This window comes from Triturus cristatus, chromosome 12, assembly GCF_964204655.1.
Source record: "Triturus cristatus chromosome 12, aTriCri1.1, whole genome shotgun sequence".
In the NCBI taxonomy this organism is placed as follows: domain Eukaryota; kingdom Metazoa; phylum Chordata; class Amphibia; order Caudata; family Salamandridae; genus Triturus; species Triturus cristatus.
In genome coordinates, this window is record NC_140595.1 from 208,865,347 (window position 1) to 208,885,874 (window position 20,528).

The 20,528-nt window shown below is 46.7% G+C and overlaps 1 protein-coding gene across 7 annotated transcripts in view; it reads right to left on the reverse strand.

Moving 5' to 3' along the window:
* The window catches only part of CENPT (centromere protein T), a 1,095,738-nt gene that overhangs the window by 991,918 nt on the left and 83,292 nt on the right, over positions 1-20,528 (reverse strand). For all 7 annotated transcript variants that reach the window (XM_085638668.1, XM_085638667.1, XM_085638665.1 and 4 more), the window contains one exon: positions 14,185-14,296. In XM_085638668.1, the coding sequence (XP_085494794.1) occupies positions 14,185-14,288 (104 nt within the window). In that variant the 5' untranslated portion in view covers positions 14,289-14,296. The remainder of the gene's footprint in view (positions 1-14,184; positions 14,297-20,528) is intronic.

A 20,528-nucleotide genomic window follows, 5' to 3' on the forward strand; every position in this document is an offset into this window, starting at 1 on the left:
ACATAAACAAACGCCATTTGATATTGTCACGCATTTTGAGTCACCAGGTCTGTGTTGTAGATTTTGGTGTGAAGTCACTATTATATGTCTCAGCACTTTGTTTTTAGGGTTTCCACGACTTAATGGTTTTCTTTTGTTTTGATTCTTGTAAATGACATGGGGCCGCTCCAGTGCATGATTGCATTGTGTGCAGCCTATGTGCTCATGTTACCTTTTTGTATCCTTCCCAGCCCTGAAGAAGTCACGGGATACTTCCCATTGTGACGAAACACGTGTTGGCTGGTTGTGTCCATTAACGATAAAGATTAAACAAATTGAAGAAAGTACAAACAACTTGAGTGGACCTTGTATTGCAACATTCTAGATGCAAGAGACTTTGCTAATCATTGTATTTACCCAATAAAGAGTGCCCGGGACTTCCCCTTGGCCCTCCTTCGATGATGATAAAAAGATGGCATCAATAGAACATTGGGGAATGGAGGGAGTATCACAAGTAGCACAACCAAACTTTTAGAGGGTGAACAACAAACATGTTCACCACACAGCAGCGATTCTTCAATATAAAAAACGGGAATCCAACAGATTAGCTAACTAAGTTGAAAAGTGAGCCGTCTATCTGTCCATTACCAACATGCATGCCTCCTACTGATCAATTTTGAGACCTTACAGTGTTAACTCTGCTCTGACTAAAGTCCAGCAAGACTAAAGGTTAAAAAATAACTACTAGGAAACAAAGCAAGCTTGGGATGGCAGTCAAATTATCTTAAGGTAACAGGAAGGTAAAATCACTGACGTGAGAATTATTCTACAACATGGACAACCTCTTTCAGTGGAACACTACCAGACAATCAATTCCCTCTGCATATATGCAAATATACAGTATTGCCCCATAGGGATGGAACAATTTTAACACACGTGGTTATCACAGAAAATTCTACAATGCATATATTGTTTAAAAAAAAACATAAAAATATCGACAATATCACAACCAGAATATACAATAAAAATATTGTGAAGATAAGTACATATAGCAAAGTACAGTTTTAATATACTTAAATCCACATCATGTACTTTGACAATACATACAACATTTTAAGATAAATAGATGTTTAGTCTACCTATATATACTTACCATCACAGTCCATTTGTAGTGTATATTCTGGCTACAATATTTTTGTAGCACAGAATGGTTTATTAGTCAAAACCATAAACAACTCAAATCATACCGTACAATACATCTAAGAAAAAGTCTAAAACGTACCATACGTCAGCTGCAACCATTGCACATCTAAGCGGTAAACCTTCTCATTATTTGCTGCCCTTGACAAGTATAAAAATAAATAGGTCGCATATAAATGATAAAAGGCAGTTGGGTGAACAAGGCTGCCCAACGCCTTTCAACAACTCAAGGCTAATTGATAGCAGACCGACCTTTTCCCTGGTTGGTTATCGTGTGAGTTCTTTACGATGCGGACGGTTGTGTTTGTGCAGATGAATACCATTGTTCAAGACTAAGAGCGTTTAAAGTGCCGTGTGCAGGTCCACGGAGCAGGTTAAATATATGTGCTTTACTGCTTGGTCAGTGGTTATTCTTCCAATAAAGTGCCAGTGTGCAAAACTATGTGCTGTTAAAGTGCCTATGTGCAGGGAATGACTGCTGATTTAAGCTAATTTTGCCTTAGCATGACGGGATAGGAAGGAGCTACTATCGTTGTCCCTAGCCTAGGGCTTTCACAAGGCTTTCCGATTTCTTTCTAGTGTTTATGCAGTTCAAAGGATCATGAAGTGTTAAGTTGATGGGCTGTCGTCTCGAGGGATTGTGGGCAGTGCTGCAACCCATTTGGTGTTTATAGGATAACGGGTTCCTCACCACTGTCAACCCTGCAGCCAAGAAGCTACCCAAAAAACCTGAGGAATGGAGGCAAACAAGGATGGTGACAAGGCACTGGTATCAGTCCTGTTCTCAAAATTGCATCACAGTAACTAAGAAAATCTTAACTTTCCCGGAGCCTGAATGCTTCCAGTTCCAGTATTTAACAATCTGATACTCAAGATAAAAACCAATCCCCAGAGTTGCACAGCTGGGCACTACAACCGCATGGATACAGCAATTAACAGTGCACCGACTCCTCTTTGCTCTACATACACAATAAGGGAGCTGAATTCTGCTGTTTTTTTCTTCTCCCAAAGACCCACACTTTTGAGTCACTCAGGAGCTCACTTCTGTAAGGTGATAAATTGTAAAAATCTTCTTAGACTCGGCGATGGCTTCAGAAGAAGGCAGTCAGCCTTCACATTTAAGCTACACTTAATGCCGATCGACAAATCTTGTTGCTAATCTTCAGTTCCTCTCATGGGCAGACTTCACGAGGGATGTCTGCCACACCCAGCAGTTTCTTTTCTTCACAAAAGGATCTCACAGATATTTTCCTTCCTTAAAAGGAAAAGAAAGGCAGAAAAGGTTCCCCACTGGTAGAAGGCATTGTGCTCTTGGAATAGCTATATCCTGCTACCCTCAAAGCATATGACCCCTTTCAACTTAGCCTGTGCCATAATGAGTTATTTTTCTCTACAGACAAGTGGGGGCTAGGTGGAACAGCCTGCTGGGTTCTCTTTTCATTTTGGCTATGTATTCTGGCAGAATTGGAATTGGCGGAAAGGCAAACATCCTGCACAATCCTATCAAAAGAGTGTGTGTCTGCCTATATTAGATTGCCATTTCTTGTTGGTCTTTGACAAAAGGAGGCTTATATTTGGTTCCCGTGGTCTGGAATATTTCTTTCAGGACACTGTCTCTCAACTCCCACTCATGAGAATACTGTAGCGTTCTGCTGAGGTAATCGGTCTATTCATTGCTCTGCCTGGGAGATGTTCTGCTGTAAGGTTTAACCTGTTAGAAATTGCCCAGTGTCAGAGGTTTAGTACTTCTGCCAACAGAACACAAGAACGAGACCTACCTTGTTTGTTTACGTGAAACAAAGCAGTGGTGTTGTCCATTCGGACGAGTACTTTCGAGCTCATGAGAGGAATTACTGTAGTCCTCTACTGAACGATCGGAGCTCAAGTGCATTTATATGTAAATATTTCTCCTGTGGCAACCACAGTCCTCTGGCAAACAGCTCTTGGAGGTGAGCTCTTTATCCTTCCTTTGAAACATCTTAGGTGTTCACAAGCTGACACTGTGGCAGAGGGGATGTAAGTCCAGAATTGTTATTGTACTGCAACATCCACCTTAGGATTGCTGGTTTAATTTTTTACAGTTACAGCTGTCCTGTCTTCAAAGATGCTGGATATTTGGGTCCACTGCCTATCTAACTCTTCTTCTATAAGCCTCATGTGCAGCTTGCAGAATAGTATTAACGTTATGCAAGAGGACATCATGCCTAGTAGTCATTTTAGGGGGCATACTTTTATTTCCTCACAGTATCTGTTTCCCCAGTGTACTTAAAGCCACTTGTCTTTCCACTGAGAATGACTTTGTTCTGCATTTTCTATTATTGCCCCAAAAAATTAATTCTTCTTGGAGGGGTTAAAGAGTAGATTTGTTTTTGCTCGATTGTAGGCCTAAACATTTGAAGAATTTGATACAGGTTATTATCGAGATTTGGTAGATTTTATGGACGAGTGTGTATACTGTGGCCTCACCCAATTGGGCGGTGCTATATACAGTAATGCTAGGGAATTTAGTACTTCCAAACTATTCTAGGAACCAATGCGCCACTGTAGCTGGTCCTGCACTAGTTTTATTCCCTCTAGCTAAAAGGGATCCATCAGATGCATCTTTGACGTTATAGAAGAATAAGTGAGTTTCCTTGAAAGCTATCGTAGGTCAAACCTCTTAGCTGATCTATCAAACAGAGTATACAAGTTACAGGTGTCATCTGCTGCGTAATGTCAAGGCAGAGGAGTTGGTAGGTTAGTGACAGTGAAAATATAAAAGCTCCATTTGGCAGATTTTATGAGGGTATTGCTCCAGCTGTACTGGCATACTGATCGTCAGAAGTGTACACCAAGATTAGTGTTTGAGGTACATCTTCAAGTTGTGGGTCTGGCGGATGTGGGGTTCAGGAGGGATTGTGTTCTTTTTTCAATGTTCTAGGTGCAGGTGCTGGAGAACCCAGTGCTTGCTAGGGTGCTGCTAGTGTGGGGAGTTGTTGCATACCAGACAGGAAGCGTGAATAATAGTTCCCCATCAAATGTCTCAAGTCCTTTATCTAATCAAAGGCAGCTGTTCATAGAGCTCAAACAGATTCATAACAATTATAGTGGCTGTCATAGCATTTTTTTTCTCCCTAAAGTTAAGGCAACTGAGGGTGGTAGGTTTTAGGCTGTGTTCCTGAGGAATATGCCTGATCCTCGGTGTCCTGAGATTTAATTTTAAATTGTCCTGGACTATAGGCCGCGCCAAAGGGGTCATATTTTTCAGCTTCAAGGATGTAGATTAAGGCTCATCGGTCATTTTTGCCAGCGGGCTTGCGGTCAATGGTGGGATCACTTTCAGGTTTTCAGAAGCAGAGATGAAGATGAATTCATAGATGCTGGCTAATGCATTTTACAGCGCTACGTCTCTGGAGAAGACCTGCCTACACGCCTTTTTAGAGCTTTCTGTGCTGCTTTTTACTCAAGTTTACTTGAGCATAACTCCTTAGGCCTTGAACTGGCTTTTCAGGATTCAGGGGCATCAAGTTAAATTTTGCTCCTTGCTTTTCGCTGGACTTGAAGGAGCTGATCATTCATCTCCTGAAGGGGGCTCCCCAAGATGCCTTATTTTTCTGAAGTCATCTGAGAAGTCTCCCCTCGTGATCATGTAGAATTTTAGCAGTGGAAGGTCTGCAGACCTTGCAGTTTTGGGCTCTGCGATCTGAGTAGAGACAAGAGATACAACTATTATGAAGATCATAAGAGAAAACCCTAGTTTTCCAAGAGGAACCAAACTTTAGAAAGGCTCCTCTTGGATTTTTTCATTCATGTAATTTAGCTGTGATTTAAATCACTATTCCAAGAGTTATGTTATGAACGAATGGGTTTATGTATTTAATGACATTCACTGCAATAAGAAAACAAGTTACTTACCTGTAACTGTAGTTCTCCAGTATTGGAGCTTTCATAGATTCACATGCCTGAATCACTCCCCGTCGTCGAGACGGGAGTCTCCGGTACATAAAAAAAGCATTGCTTAGTAGCATAACAAACTGAAAAAAGGCCTAGGCCCATTTTCCTTTGCAACCCATAACCTTCGTTATGTAAAAAAGGACTAAACTTGTCTCTGAACCAATCAGAACCTCTTACCCTCTAGAACCCTCCTGAGAGAACCGTCTGCCCCTCAGATTTTCGTGCACTTTTGCCATAACACTCTGTGTGCTAAATCTGAGGTGAGCCTCTCAGGGGAGGAGGGTGGGTTGCATGTGAATCTATGAAAGCTCCAATACTGGGGAACTACAGTTACAGGTAAGTAACTTGTTTTCTTACTCCAGTATTGGAGCTTTCACAGATTCACATGCCTGAATCAGAATAGCGAGCAGTAGCTAATCACACATGTTTTGTTACCCAGATCCTGAAACAAGGAAACATATATAGTGTGATAAAAACAGTATTTCTAAACCAAAACACACATCAAAAATACTTTGCAAAATTGCATCCAATACAATAAACAATAATAAAATGTGCAAATGTAGATAATAAAGGAAGGAGGGATGGTAAAGAAGGCTCACCGTTACTGGATAAGGTTCCTCAGCACCGCTTCTCCCACCCCGCATCTCTTCCTGTAGCTGCATCCAAGCAGTAATGCCTGGTGAAGGTGTGCGTACTTGTCTAGGTCGCTGCCCTGCAGATATCCTGGATCGGCACACCCGCAAATAAAGCAGTAGAGGTGGACACTGCTCTTGTCGAATGGGCACGGACTCGTGCATTCAGAGGTCGCCCAGCTGCCTGATGACAATACTCTATCGCACTGGAAATCCATCTGGCAATTCCCCTTTTTGACAAAGGGAAACCCTTCCTGGGTGCGCTGAAGGCAACAAAAAGTTGTGAAGACTTGTGGAAAGGCTTAGTTAATTGCAAATAGAACTTTAGACAGCGCTGGACATCCAGCAAGGGTAGAGCTCTTTCCGCCGCTGTTGTTGGTTGAGGAAAAAAACGTTTGAGAATTAGTGGCTCATTTAAATGAAAATCAGTTGGTACCTTTGTAATGAATTTTGGATTAGTCCTGAGTATCATTCTATCTTCCTTGAATTGTAAGAAAGGCTCCTGGACCGTGAGAGCCTGAATTTCCCCCACTCACCTGGCTGAAATGAGCGCAATGAGAAGCGCAACTTTCCACGACAGGAATTTCAGATCTGCCCTGTGTATTGGTTTGAAGGGCTTTTTCATTGACTGGGAAAGAACAATGTTCAATTGCCAGAGAGGTGGTGGAGGTTTTATTGGAGGGAAAACCCGGAACAATCCCTTCATGAATTGTTTGACGACTCTAGCAGACCACAAAGATGGACCAGAGGCAGTTCTTCTGTAGAGTGATATTGCGGCTAGGTGTAACTTTATCGATGCATGAGCCAAACCGGACTTTGCCAAAAGCAAGATGTATGGAATAATCTCGTGAGCTGCCGAGTCCAGAGGATGAATGTTAGATCTTTTGCACCATAAACAGAATCTCTTCCACTTCATCCGGTATGTTTTGTTTGTACTATCCGCCCTGGCTCTAGATAGAATGTCCCTGCACTCCGTCTGGATGTTCAGATGTTGAAATTCGCAGTTTTCAGGAGCCAAACTGCTAAGTGCAGTGATTTCGGATCCGGATGAAGTACTTCCCCCCCCCCTGGAACATAGTCAGAAGTGAAGGTATAGGCTGGAGGCAAATCGGGCGTTCCTCCGACAGTAGTAGAAGCTCCGCGAACCAATGCTGCCTGGGCCACCATGGAGCTATCAGGATTATCCTGCATGGTTCTTTTTTGATCTTCATAAGAACCCACGGCAGGAGGGGAACTGGAGGAAAGGCGTAGGCAAAGATGCCTGACCATGCCCTCAAAAACGCATTCCCCCCAAGATCCCCGTTGGGGAAGCCAGCTTGCGAAGAACTGGCATTTTTCGTTCTCCCTTGTTGCGAAGAGGTCTACTGTCGATTTGAGCCTGCTGAGAGTATCCACCTTGGTGTTCTGATCCCCAGGAAGATGTTCCGCTGTCATGGATATTTTGTGTAGTAGAGCCCATTCCCATATTAACTGGGCTTCTCGAGACAGGGAGAGCGATCTTGTTCCTCCCTGTTTGTTCAAATAGTGTATTGCTGTTGTGTTGTCTGTTCTTATTAATACGGCTGATCCTTGAATCCTTGGTAGGAACGCTAACGATGTTAAGCGGACAGCTCTGAGCTCCAAGAGGTTGATATGCATTTGCTGTTCGTTCAACTTCCAGCGACCGCTGACTTGTAGGTCCTGAAGGAACGCTCCCCAGCCTTCCAAGGATCCATCAGTCGTAACCACTAGTGGGGCTGGTTGAGTAAGGAAAGAAAGACCCTGCGAGATGTTCCGTTTTCGGGTCCACCATGTTGCCGCATGGATCATGATCGGCGTTACTCCGAGTTTATCGTCGAAGGATCCTTTCGCCTGATGCCATTGAAGATCTAACTGCTCTTGCAACGGACGCATCGTTAGCCTGCAGAAAGGTACGAGGGGAATGCAAGAGGACATCGTTCCCAGTAATGATTTGTACTTGCGTACTGAAAGAGACTTTCTTTTTATAAAAGCCTGGGATAGAGATATTATTCCCAGCTGTCTTTCCTTGGAGGGGAACGCTTTGTTTACCTCGGTATCCAGAATTGCTTCCAAGAAGGTGATATTTCTTGGTCGGCTGAAGATTTGACTTCTCTTCGTTTAAAGTCAGACCCAATCTGGCAAACAGTTCCACGCAAGCCCTTGTTGACGACCGGGCCGACGCTGCTGACATTGCTTAGACTAACCAGTCATGGAGGTAAGAAAATACCTGGTGTTTCTGCTTCCTTAGAACCGCTGCCACTGGAGCCAGACATTTCGTAAAAATTCTCGGGCCGATTTCAGGCCTAAAGACAGTACCCTTAATTGGTAGTGGTCTCTGGCCACCATGAAACGAAGGTACTTCCTGTGGGAAGGATAGATTGGGATGTGAAAGTATGCATCCCGTAAGTCCAATTTGGTCATATGATCTCCTGGGTTTAATAGCAGCAGAATATCTTGGAGGGAAATCATTCTGAAGGATTGTTCCTTGAGGTAAGTATTTAGGGATCGGAGGTCCAAAATAGGGCACCATTGGAGAACGTTTTTCTTGACTAGGAAAAACTGGGAATAAAATCCCCTTCCTCTCTGGGAATTCGGTACCGGTTCTACTGCTCCCTTTCGGAGCATTGTCCGAATTTCTCGACGCGTCTGATGCAAATATTTGACCTCTTGGTGGTGTACAAGGGGGGGGTTTGCAAAAGCTCTAGAGTATGTCCGAATTGTATTATGTTGAGGAACCATTGGTCCGTAGTTATTTGCTGCCAATCTTGAAGATGGTAAGAAATCCTTCCACCCAGGGGAACATGTGACATAAGAGGAATAGGTGTAGCCAGAGTTAGAAAGTTGTCATTGTCGTCGGGTGTTGTCTTTCCCCTGACGACTTCCTCGACCTCTAGGAGTAGATTTCGTGCATCCTCCTGTTGGTCGCTACGAATACTGTTGACGGTATGGCTGAGATGAGGTGGAGTAAGAAGTATACTGGCCTTGTTGGTAACCCCCTCTATAGGAGGATTGGCCCCTACCTCTTGAGCCTCGAAAAGGAACCTTCCTATACTGCAATGTTCCCAGTGATTTAGCTGTTTCTGTATCTTTTTTGAAACTCTGCAAGGCCTCGTCAATGTGTATCCCGAACAAATCTTCTCCATTGAAGGGAAGGTCCAAGATCTTATTCTGGACTTCGGGCCTAAACACTGTTGCTCTTAGCCATCCTTGCCGGCGTAAAACAGCCGCTCCCCCCAAAGATCTGAAGGCCGTGGTCGCAATGTCCATTGCGCAATCTAGGACTTCAGCCGAAGTCCTTTCACCCTCTTGGAGGATTTTTCTGGCTTCCTGTCTGCCAGCCTCAGGAATGCTGTCTATGTAAGGCGATAGGGCGCACCACATTTGCCTATCATACTTGCCCAGAATGGCCAGGGCATTCGCCGCCTTAACAATAAGGGCAGACATGGAAGAAAACCTCTTCCCTGCATTGTCCAGACGCCTACCCTCTCTGTCAGGAGGTGTTGAAATTGGAGCTGACGGATTCCTCGATTTTCGCTGAGCTGCCTGGGTAATAACTGAGTCCGGCTTGGGGTGGCCTAGTAGACAAGCTGGAGCATCCGAGGGCGCTTTATATTTCTTGTCTAGTCTGGCGAGTACTGGAGTAACCGTTGCCAGTGTCTCCATGACCTTGAGACCTTCTTCCCATAAATGACTAACAATCGGGAGAGATCGAACTGTCTTGCGAAACGGCTCCTTGAAATCATACAAGAAACACTGTTTTGTCCGATGACATGTTGAGTGCAAATCTCTGTGCAGCCCTCTACCTTAGATTATGGAACCCCCCCCCATGTCCTCCAGAGGAGAGTCGACAGGTCTCGGTGAAGGAGATGAAGGGGACGGAATGAGATAATCATCCCATTCCTTACTAGGGTCCGTTATCTCCCCCTCTTCCTGTTCCTCATCGTCAGAGGTCTCTGGAGCCGGTTGTGGTAATGGTGATATAGGCAAGGACTCAGGAACCTGTTGTCTTCGCACAGGCGTACACGTAATAGAGTGTGATGTAGGCACTGGTATCCTTTGGGAAGAATGAGGTAAAGGATGCCTCCTTTTATAGTCATCCAACATAAATTGCAAATCCGTCAGTAGCGACGATGGAATGCTCACCATTTCTTCCTGATAGTGTTGCTGGGGACGGTCTTGAAATCCCCCATAGTCATCTTCCTGACATTTAACATGTAATTGTGCTGGCGTAGCCAAAAGGACCATCATTATCCTCCTCCTGCGAGTCTTCTTCCTCTAGCAGGTGGGATGGAACCAGAGGTGTTACCTTGCTTGGAGATGTATTATCTGGGGTAATCCTCCTCTTCCTGGTAAAATCCAGTTTTTCTGAGTTTTTTTCTCTCGTCGACGAGCCCGTCGACGAGATTGCTGTCGAAATCTCCGACGAAACCGTCGTCGCCGATGCTGCCGTCGACGCGGCCGTTACCGTCGCTGTTGTCGTCGTCGACGATCCTGTTGTCACTGTCGTCGTGGTCGTCGATGTCGTCGTTGACGCTCTCGTCGTCGACACTGCCGTCGACGACGTCATCGTCGACGAAGGTATAGGTTTAATAGTGATTTTTACCTCACTTTTCTTCGTCGACGATCCCGTCGACAACGTAGATTTTCCTAATTTCTCTTCAGGAGATGTAGAGGCTGGCTTTTTAATTGAATGTTTAATTTTAAGGGGTGATTTTGAGGGCTCTAAACTCGTCTTCTTAGAATGTTTTACCCCTGAAGCATAACCCTTGCTCTCCTTATCCATACTTTGAGGAGATTTTGAGGGACTGCGCTCTGAAGATCCAGTCGTGATCTTTTTAAGAGCCTTCTCAGGTCTTTCCCCTGAGGTATGAGCCTGAGGAGATCTACCTCTTTTCTGGGATCTCCTTGAAGTTGTCGATGCCTCATCACTGTCACTAGACACAACGTCCTTTCTGGTCTTAAGTTTTTGGAGCCAAATTAACAGTCTACCTTCACGATCCCTCAGTGTTTTATTAAAAAAGGTACGACATACCTTACATTCCTGTGCCTGATGGTGTGGGTAAAGGCAGTATATGCAATCCTTATGAAGGTCGTCTGTATACAACCTTTTCTTTGAACAGGTGGCGCAGGCTCTAAATAAACCCTTCTTCTCCTTCTCAGCCATTCTCCAGAAGTTGATGATGAAAAATCAGTTGAATAAACTCTTCAATCTAGAACCAAACTGTAGAATTTGAGCAGAGCTCAAAGGAGACTCCCTAGCACAACGTGCGGCAGAAAATCTGAGGGGCAGAAGGTTCTCTCAGGAGGGTTCTAGAGGGTGAGAGGTTTTGATTGGTTCAGAGACAAGTTTAGTCCTTTTTTACATAATGAAGGTTATGGGTTGCAAAGGAAAATGGGCCTAGGCCTTTTTTCAGTTTGTTATACTACTAAGCAATGCTTTTTTATGTACCGGAGACTCCCGTCTCGACGACGGGGAATGATTCAGGCATGTGAATCTATGAAAGCTCCAATACTGGAGCAACCACTTACGTGTTTAATATGATATTGGTATTCTCTTGCTAGAATTAATGTTCCTCATGTATGAATAGTAACTGTCATGATAACACTGAACTCCAAAAGTATTCCATAAAATGTTTGATGAAAGTATGATAAAAAAATTGTTACATATAAAAGCAAAGTGCTGGAACTCCCCTTCAACATGGCATGAAGTAGAAATCTGAAGGAATGAAGACTTCTGGGAGGGATGAGGCTGGAAGCACTTTCACCTTACTGGCCGAAGTTTGACCCTTTAGAATGAGTTGGATGTGCTAACAAAATAAACACTGTCTACGGCCTTCTCAGCAGTCAGTGCCTTCTCTTAATATTTTAAAGTTACAGAGGGACAAATAACTTCAACTTCGGGAAATTATTCAAGCTTGTGAATCCATGAAAGATCCAGTGCTCCAGACCTCTGCAGCGTGGGTCGTACCAACTTACTTCTAAAGTAGTTAGCTCTCGATGGATGTATCTCAGTCCCTTGGACATGCTCGGAGTCATTCCTTCTGAACAGTCTCTCCTCCTGCATAGCCAGGCTGGACTGCTTCAGTCTCTCAGCAAGAAGACAGGCACTTCAGGAAGATGCCTGCTCCTTCAGCAGAACGTGCAGACTTGAGGTAATGTCCCTTCACCTCTAGTAGAATGACTGTTTGGCAAAAAGTAGGTCTGATAACACAGAATTCCTTTGAGCACTTAGAGGAGCACTAACTTCCTTGGCCATGAAGTAGTTTGAATTGGAACACGTGGAATGGTTTAGGACCCATGTGCATCCTCTGTCTCCAACTTTACATCCTACTTTATAATGATTCTCTTTTCAAGTGGCTATACATCACCTTTTGTGTACAGTAATGCATCTCATAATAGGTAGCACTGGGGCAGCCTCCAGACTGAAACACCCACAAAGTAAGTATACTGAAGTATGTTTTCTACACCTGGCTGTCATCAGCCCAGGGCAGACAAAAGGCAGACCTGACCTAAAACCCTCTTCACCCAGCTCAACTGAAAACTGGAATCCATAACTAACTCCATCTTCAAACAAATGACAGTGATCCAGAAGACTTGATCAGCAGCCCCTTCTCAACTAAAGTCCTCATACAACTTCTAAAGTTAAGTGTCCCAGCTGTGTGGATATCCATCCTTAGGAAAGCAGACAATGTACTTGCACTTTCTGAGGAACCTAGTCTCACCCTTCATCTTGTGTCATGTCATGCCTGGAACATTTAAAATAGATCTTATTGGCTTCAGTACTCGGGCTCAGTCACTAAAACTACTGCGCATGTACTACATACACAATAAAACACATATACACACAGGATGCCAACCCAAGGTCCCGATAATACACAACACTTTCCTCCAAGCACTGTGTAGCAATCATCTTATCCCCAGGGAAACAACTTGCACTGCCTTTTGCTAGCAAGGAAATTTCCAGTCCATGATAAAGTTGGCACAGGCCACTCTCAGCTGCTACAAGCTTATCTATGGCAGAGAGACACCAAGTTTTATGCAACCAATATTGCTGTGTCTAAACCTAAGGAGGAGCCCATCGTACTGCTATCACTGAGCTATACTGCCATTGCTGTGCTATACTGCCCATTCTTAGACAGCAGCGGAAAAATATGCTGCACAGGACTAGCCATCAGTATTACCTCAGCAATTACGGGTAGGGTAATCCAGTCAATCGCTGCTAATATTTCTTCCAAATACCATTTTTGCTTGAAATAATTCCAGAATATATGGTCACAGCTCACTATCAGAGAAGAAAGTGGTTATAAGTCAATTCTAGCCCTGCTTTTATTTCCTTAGTGTACTTACACTAACAGTAAAGGCTTTGCATTTTTACATACCCTGGTTATTTTATATGAATTTCCTCTCTTATTATTAGGCAATCTTTTTCACTACAACTATAATGTGGTACGGTAAGGTGGAACACCGAAATAGTGGTGTATGGGGCCTAAAATGTAATGTTATTAGTGGTATTTGGGTTATTTTCAAGCCAGAAACAAGCTCATCTACATGCACTTGATACCACTTGAGAAGCCAGGGTACTATAAACATGTTAAACAAGAGGGAGGATATGGGTATCCCTCCAGGGACATCAAGGATACTGAACATGTGCAACATTTAGCTGTCCTGGCACTGATTTTGTTTTGTTTGCAGTAGGAGGTATAAAAACAACTAGGTGCTGGATGCAGTAGCGCCTACCATTTATACCCACATTTCTAGTATATGTTCTTATCTTCATCCATTAAAGGAGTGAGTGCTTGCCTTATATATGCTGTGGCGGTTTCCATGCCACTAACAGCTCTAAACATGAGCTAGTTATCATCGAGGAGAAGGTTTAAATCCAAGTATTCTTAACTCTTGGATTGTGTCAACGCCACCTTTTTCAGAATCGTGATTTGGATGGAGAAGTTATGGATGGCCCTGTAATCAATCTGATCTTGGGGGACCTCCTTTTGGGTATTTTCAGAAGTGGACGCAGACAAAAGCATTCTTTAAAAGATCAGGAATGCCCCAATCAGAGGGTGACATTCACTTTATTTGTAATGTGCAGTGCAGTGAAAGAGAAGGGAGGAGCTGTTTGAGTGATCCTATGTGCATCCAGGTAAACAGAAAGATATGAATAGGCCAAGTAAGACAGTGACTGTAGACAAGTGGATATAGCATACATTTCAAAACGACATACCTAAAATTGATACTGTAATTGCCTTTTTGTTTTACACCTACTATAACGTTTTGGCAAGCTAATGGTAGAGCACTTATCAAGTCGTTCACAAACCTGAATGAAGAGGAAGCCCTGCCCAAGAATTAAGACAATTTTGCGAAGAGAAATTCCCATTCATGTTTTAGGTGACTGGTGCAAACATACTGCAACAATAAAATAAACATTTAAATTACTTCTTACCGACTTCTGGTGGTCGGTCTGACGACAGACACATTTGCATCTGTATCCATCACCTTCTTGATCAATGTGTGAAATGTTAAGTCTTCGGTTGAACGATCTGCCATTTTTGAACCTTTGGAAGACACATTACATTTGAGAATTAGATACTTTGATTTGTGACAAAGACATACTAAGTCATATAAAGAGCTTTCCACTCAGACGGTAGCCCAGAACAAGCATTGGTAAAGCCAATAGGTCTCGCTTACATGAGCCATTGGATTTTCCAATATGTTTTCGCAATGTTGTACATCAGAGTTGCTGACGTTTAGCATGGTTAAAAGTTAGTGGGGTAAAGGAAAGTGGGGTGTTATTGAATGCAATACAATAGAGCTGAGTGGTGTGGAGAGGAGTGAATTGAAGTGTCATGAATTAGCTTACAGTGTTGTGGAGTAACATGGAGGGAGTAGAGTGTCGTAGAGTGGAAGGGTGTAGAGTTGAGTGTAGAGTGTTGTGAAGTGGAGTGGCACAGATGGTCGTGGAGTGGTGTAGAGTGGAGTGGCCTAGAGGGTGTTGCATAGTGTTGTAGAGTGGCGTAAAGCAGAGAATATTGTGAGAGTGGAGTGGAGTAAAGTGGCATGGCGTGGCATAGAGGGAGTTGCGTAGAAAGTGGTAGTGTAGTAGAATGGCATACAGTGGAGTAGAGATTATGGAAATGCCCTAATGGCAGTAGCTAAGGATTCTCTCCTGAATAGACTAGAAGTAGTTCAGAACACTGCAGCCTAGCATATCCCCAAACTTCTGAACCTACGCTTAGATCACTGCACTGGCCTTCTATTAGGAAGTGTTGGAGATGGCCCTTTTTGCAGGGTTATCCCCATTCTTTTTGCTGCTTCCTCCTATTTTTTTCCTGACCTGCTGTGGTTGGATTTAGGACTCTGGGCACTTTATCACTGCAGATCTGTGCTAAAGTGACTATGGTATGGATTGGTGTTTCCATGATTGGCATATTTGATTTACGTGTCAGTCCCTAGTAAGGTGCACCGAGTGTGCCAGGGCCTGTAAATCAAATGCTGTAGTGGGCTGCAGCACTGGATTGTGCCACCCACACAAACAGCCTGCAAATGTAACTCTGGCCTGCCATTGCAGAGCCTGTGTGCAGTGTGGAACTGCCATTTATACTTGGCAAGTGTACCCACTTGCCAAGCCCTAACATTCCCTTTTCTTACATATCAGTTACCCCTAAACCCCTAAGGTAGGCCCAAGGTACCCCTGTGGGCAGGGTGCAGTGTTTATGAAAGGTAGGACATGCCCTGGTGTGTGTGGCATGTCCGGATAGTGAATTACTGAAAATTTCGCTTTTCGCTATTGCAAGGCTACCTGTACCCATAGAACAGATTGGGGAGTTTGTTTATAACATCTTTTAAACATACCTGGCCCTGGGAACAAGGTAGAGAAATAAAGTTTAGTATGCCTGAACTCAGAATCTAAAGATGCATCTTTTAGTAAAGGTGACTTTTACATTCTGTGTTTGAAAATACCACTTTTAGAAAGTAGGCATTTCCTTGCTTAGCCATCCTGTGTGCCTCTGCTAGGATGTGTATTGACTGTCTGGCTTTGGAGTGACAGGGGTTGGGGAGGTGCATTCTCTCAGACGGTGTAATGAATCTGCTTGTCACTAAAAGAACACACCCAACCCCTGTACTCCCTTTCTGGGAGGCAAATGAACAAGTTACTTACCTTCGGTAACGATATATCTGTAAGAAACATTAGTTAGTTAGATTCCTTACCTTAGAATATCCCCAGGCGTCAGGCTGGATCCGGAAATATTTGTCAGCAATACCCTTGCGCGTCGCTTGGCGTCGTCTGCGGCTCCGCGTCCGTCGTTGGCATCGCTGGGATGACGTCTGAGTACTTAAACGCCGCCCTCGCGCGCTGACGTCAGTTCTTGTACATAGTTTTCCGCGCCAGGAACGCAGAGCCATGCAAGAGACCGACACCGGTGCAAAAAATCTAGGGCCCTGAAAGAGATGTCCTTAACCCTAGATATCAGTTCGCAGAATGGGAAGGATGGGTGGGGCGGTAAGGAATCTAACTAACTAATGTTTCTTACAGATATATCGTTACCGAAGGTAAGTAACTTGTTCATCTGAAAGAAACACGTTAGTTAGATTCCTTACCTTAGAATAGATACCCCAGCAATACCAACCCCGGTGGTGGGTCTGCAAACCAAGATCACACCAGGAAGTCCTGGAGAACGGAACGGCCAAAGAAGACATCTCTCCGGACTTGGCTGTCCAGGCAGCAATGCTTGGCAAACGTTTGCAGCGAGTCCCACGTAGCTGCCTGACAAATGTCCTGCAGAGGGATTCCCCGTCCCAAGGCAGTAGTAGCCGCTGTGGCCAGAGTGGAATGGGCCCTCAGCCCCTCAGGAGGTTCCTTCTTAGCCAAGGAATAACAGGCCTTAATGCATAAAACAACCCACCGAGAGATGGTTCGCTTGTGCACTGCCCGCCCCTTCTTAGCGCCCACGTAGCCAACAAAGAGTTGGTCGTCCACCCGGAACTGTTTCGTGCGGTCCAGATAGAAGGACAGCGCTCGTTTTGGGTCCAGACGGTGGAGCCTCGCTTTCTCTTTCGAGGGATGCGGAGGTGGAAAGAAGGTGGGCGGTGTAACAGACTGGCCGATGTGAAAGCAGTTACCACCTTAGGGAGAAAGGAAGGACGAGTCCTGAGCACAACCTTGTCCGGATGGACAGAAGGGAAAGGAGGCTTAGAAGACAGAGCCTGGAGCTCACTCACCCATCTAGCAGAGGTGATGGCAACCAGGAAGGCAGTCTTAATAGTCAGAAGAGGACAATTATGAAGTGGCTCAAAGGGAGCGCACATCAGATAGGTTAACACTAGGTTCAAATCCCACTGAGGCATTACAAAAGGGACAGGAGGAAACATATGAGTAATGCCTTTAAAGAATCGAGCAACAACAGGGGATTTGAAAAGAGAAGGCTGATCAGGAAGCCATAAGAAAGCAGAAATAACTGAAAGATATCCCTTGAGGGTGCCCAGAGCAGAGCCCTGCTGGGCCAGGGAAAGAAGAAAGAGGAGAACCTCAGAAAGAGGGGCGGAAAGGGGATACAGCCTTGGCTGTGCACCATGCCACAAATTTGTTCCACCTGCAGGCGGATATCATTTTAGTGGAGGGACGCCTGGCTGCCAGAATGACAACACAGACTTCAGGAGGCAAGTCAAATGGCATCAACTGTCGCTGCTCAATCTCCACGCATGGAGGTGGAGGCTGGACAGGTTCGGGAGGAGGACAGTCCCCTGCTGCTGCGACAGAAGGTCCTCCTGAAGAGGCAGTCGAATCAGGGGATCGATTGATAGACTGAGTAGCTCGGGATACCAGTATCTTCGTGCCCAATCCGGAGCCACAAGGAGGACTTGGGCCCTGGTCCCGCCTGAGCTTCTTCAGCACTCTGGGCAGAAGTGGTATAGGCGGAAAAGCGTACAACAGACCGCAACTCCACTCGCAACGAAAAGCGTCTCCGAGCAAGTGCCGCCTTGGAAATTCCAACGCGCAGAACTGATGACACTGCGCGTTCTCTTCAGTGGCAAATAGATCTAACCAAGGCTCTCCCCACTGCCGAAAGAGTCCTTGCGCCACGTCCGAGTTCAGATGCCATTCGTGATCCATCATGCACCGGCGGCTGAGTTCGTCCGCCCTGGCGTTCAGAGAGCCCGCCAGGCGATGAACCACCAGGGTGATGCCCTGATGTTCCAGCCATGTCCAGAGGCGCAGAGCCTCCTGATAAAGGGTCCACAACCCCACCCCGCCCTGTTTGTTGCAATACCACATGGCGGTGGTGTTGTCCGTGAACACCTGCATTACACTTCCCCGGACAGAGGGAAGGAATGCCTTCAGTGCAAGTCGGATAACCCGCAGCTCCAGAAGGTTGATATGGAGCCGGGAATCCGCCGGAGACCAGAGGCCTCTGATCCCCGCCTCTCCCATGTGGCCCCCCAATCCCAGGAGGGACGCATCCGTCACCACTACGTGCTCCGTTGGGGTAGGGAGAGGGATCTGCCACTGACTCAATCGCGGTCCGTGACCCACCACTGCAACTGTCTTGCAGTGCCCTCTGAGATCAAGACATGGTCGGACAGGTTGCCCCGATGCTGGGCAAACTGAAACTTCAGGTCCCACTGCAGAGCCCGCATCCGCCACCTGGCGTGATGTACCAGCAGGATGCAGGAGGCCATCAGACCCAGTAGCCGCAGCACCAACCTGACCGAAACCCGGGATAAAGGCTGAAAGATCAGAATCAGAGCCTGAATATCCCGAACCCGCTGTTCCGGAGGATAGACCCGGAACTGCGCAGAGTCCAGAACCGCTCCGATGAAAAGGAGCTTCTGGGAGGGACTCCGATGAGACTTCGGAACGTTGATGGAAAGCCCCAGCAAAGGCAGGAGGTCGGCTGTAGTCTGGAGGTGGGAGACGACCGCCGGGGGCGAGCCCGCCTTCGACAACCAGTCGTCGAGATAGGGGAAGACTGGAACCCCTAATCTGCGCAGATGAGCTGCGACCACCGCCATCACTTTTGTGAACACCAGAGGGGCACTTGTGAGGCCGAAGGCGAGCACAGTAAACTGAAAGTGCTCGTGGCCTACCGTGAACCGCAGGTAACACCGGTCGGTCGGCAGGATGGGGATGTGGAAATAAGCGTCCTGCAAGTCCAACGCTACCATCCAGTCTCCAGGGTCTAGGGCAGCCAGAACCTGAGCGAAGGTGAGCATCTTGAACTTCTCCTTCCGGAGGAAGGCGTTGATGCTCCTGAGGTCCAAGATAGGGCGTAGGCCCCCTTTGCCCTTCTTGGGAACCAGAAAGTAGTGAGAATAACAACTCCGACCTACATCTGTGCCAGGAACGCGCTCGATGGCCCCCTTGTCCAAGAGGGTCGTAACTTCCTCCTGCAGAAGTTGCAAGTGATCCCCTGACATGCGGTGGTACTGCGGTGGCATGGCTGGAGGGGTCGCCTCGAAGGGGAGGGAGTAGCCCCTTCGGACGATTTGCAGCACCCACCTGTCCGATGTGATGGTACGCCAGTGGAGCAGGTGATGGCGATCTCTGCCTCCCACTAGCGTGGAATGGGCCTGAAAGCTCGGACTAGGAAGGCTTTGAGGCAGATGCTGCTGGGGTAGATGTGGGCTGACCAGCTCTCTGTCCCCCCGCTCCGCCTCGGTGGAATCCACGTCCGCGACTGCGTTGAGGCTGGTTCTGCAGCCTGTGGCTAGACGGACGTGTGGGGGCGCCCCTTCCTTGGCCACAAAAGGGACGAAAAGCAGAAGTTTGCGGGCGCGGAGCCGAGAGGCCCAAGGACTTGGCCGTAGCCCTGGAGTCCTTAAAGCGCTCCAGCGCACTATCCGCTTTGTCGCCAAAGAGGTGACGGCCATCGAAGGGCATGTCCATGAGGGTGCTCTGAACATCCCCGGAGAAATTCGTGGACCTCAGCCTGACGAATCGCCACTGTGGTCGCAATTGCCCTATTTAGCGAGTCTGTTGTGTCAAGCCCACATCGTATCGAGTACCGTGCCGCATCCCGCCCCTCGGCAAGAACCTGGGCGAGCCGTGTCTGGGCCTCTTCCGGACACTGGGGCAGCACGTCTACCACCGTATCCCACAAGGAGTGGGTGTAACGGTCCAAAAGGCACGCGGTGTTGATAGACCGCAACCCCAAACTAAGAGAGGAGAACAGTTTCTTCCCAACCGGACGGGAAGGCGGTCTGGGAGGTAGAGGCCTGGATAACCAGGCTCTCAGGCGTGGGGTGCACCGACAGAAAGCTGGGGTTGCCCGGTGCAGGGCGGTGGCGCCGGGTCACGTTCCGGTCCACAGGAGGGACTGCGGAGGGCTAGGACCAGGTGCCCATCAGAACGTCCGTCAGTGATTCATTGAACTGCAGCAGAGGCTCCGAGGAGCTTACCGGCGGTTTAAGCACTTCAGTGAGGTGGTTAGTCCTCACGGCCACTGCAGGGAGCTCTAGCTGAAGAGCCTCGGCAGCCCTGCGCAGCACCACAGAATAGGTAGCACCCTCCTCCGTAGCCACGGAAGGAGGAGAGATGAAGCCAGTGTCAGGGGAGGTATCAAGATCACTGGCATCCCCCAGCTCTTCTGCCCAGTCCTGAGATAACTGGCACTGCTGTGCCAGAGGGTCCTCAGACCCCTCCCAGTCGTCCCCGTCATCCGACTCCTGGTAGACAGGCGGAAAGGTCGGAGCCAGGCGGTAGATGATTCTGTCATCCATCGGTGCCGGATACGGCGCTGGGCGGCACCGCGTCGACGCCGGGCCCGGACCGGGACTAAACCTGGGGAC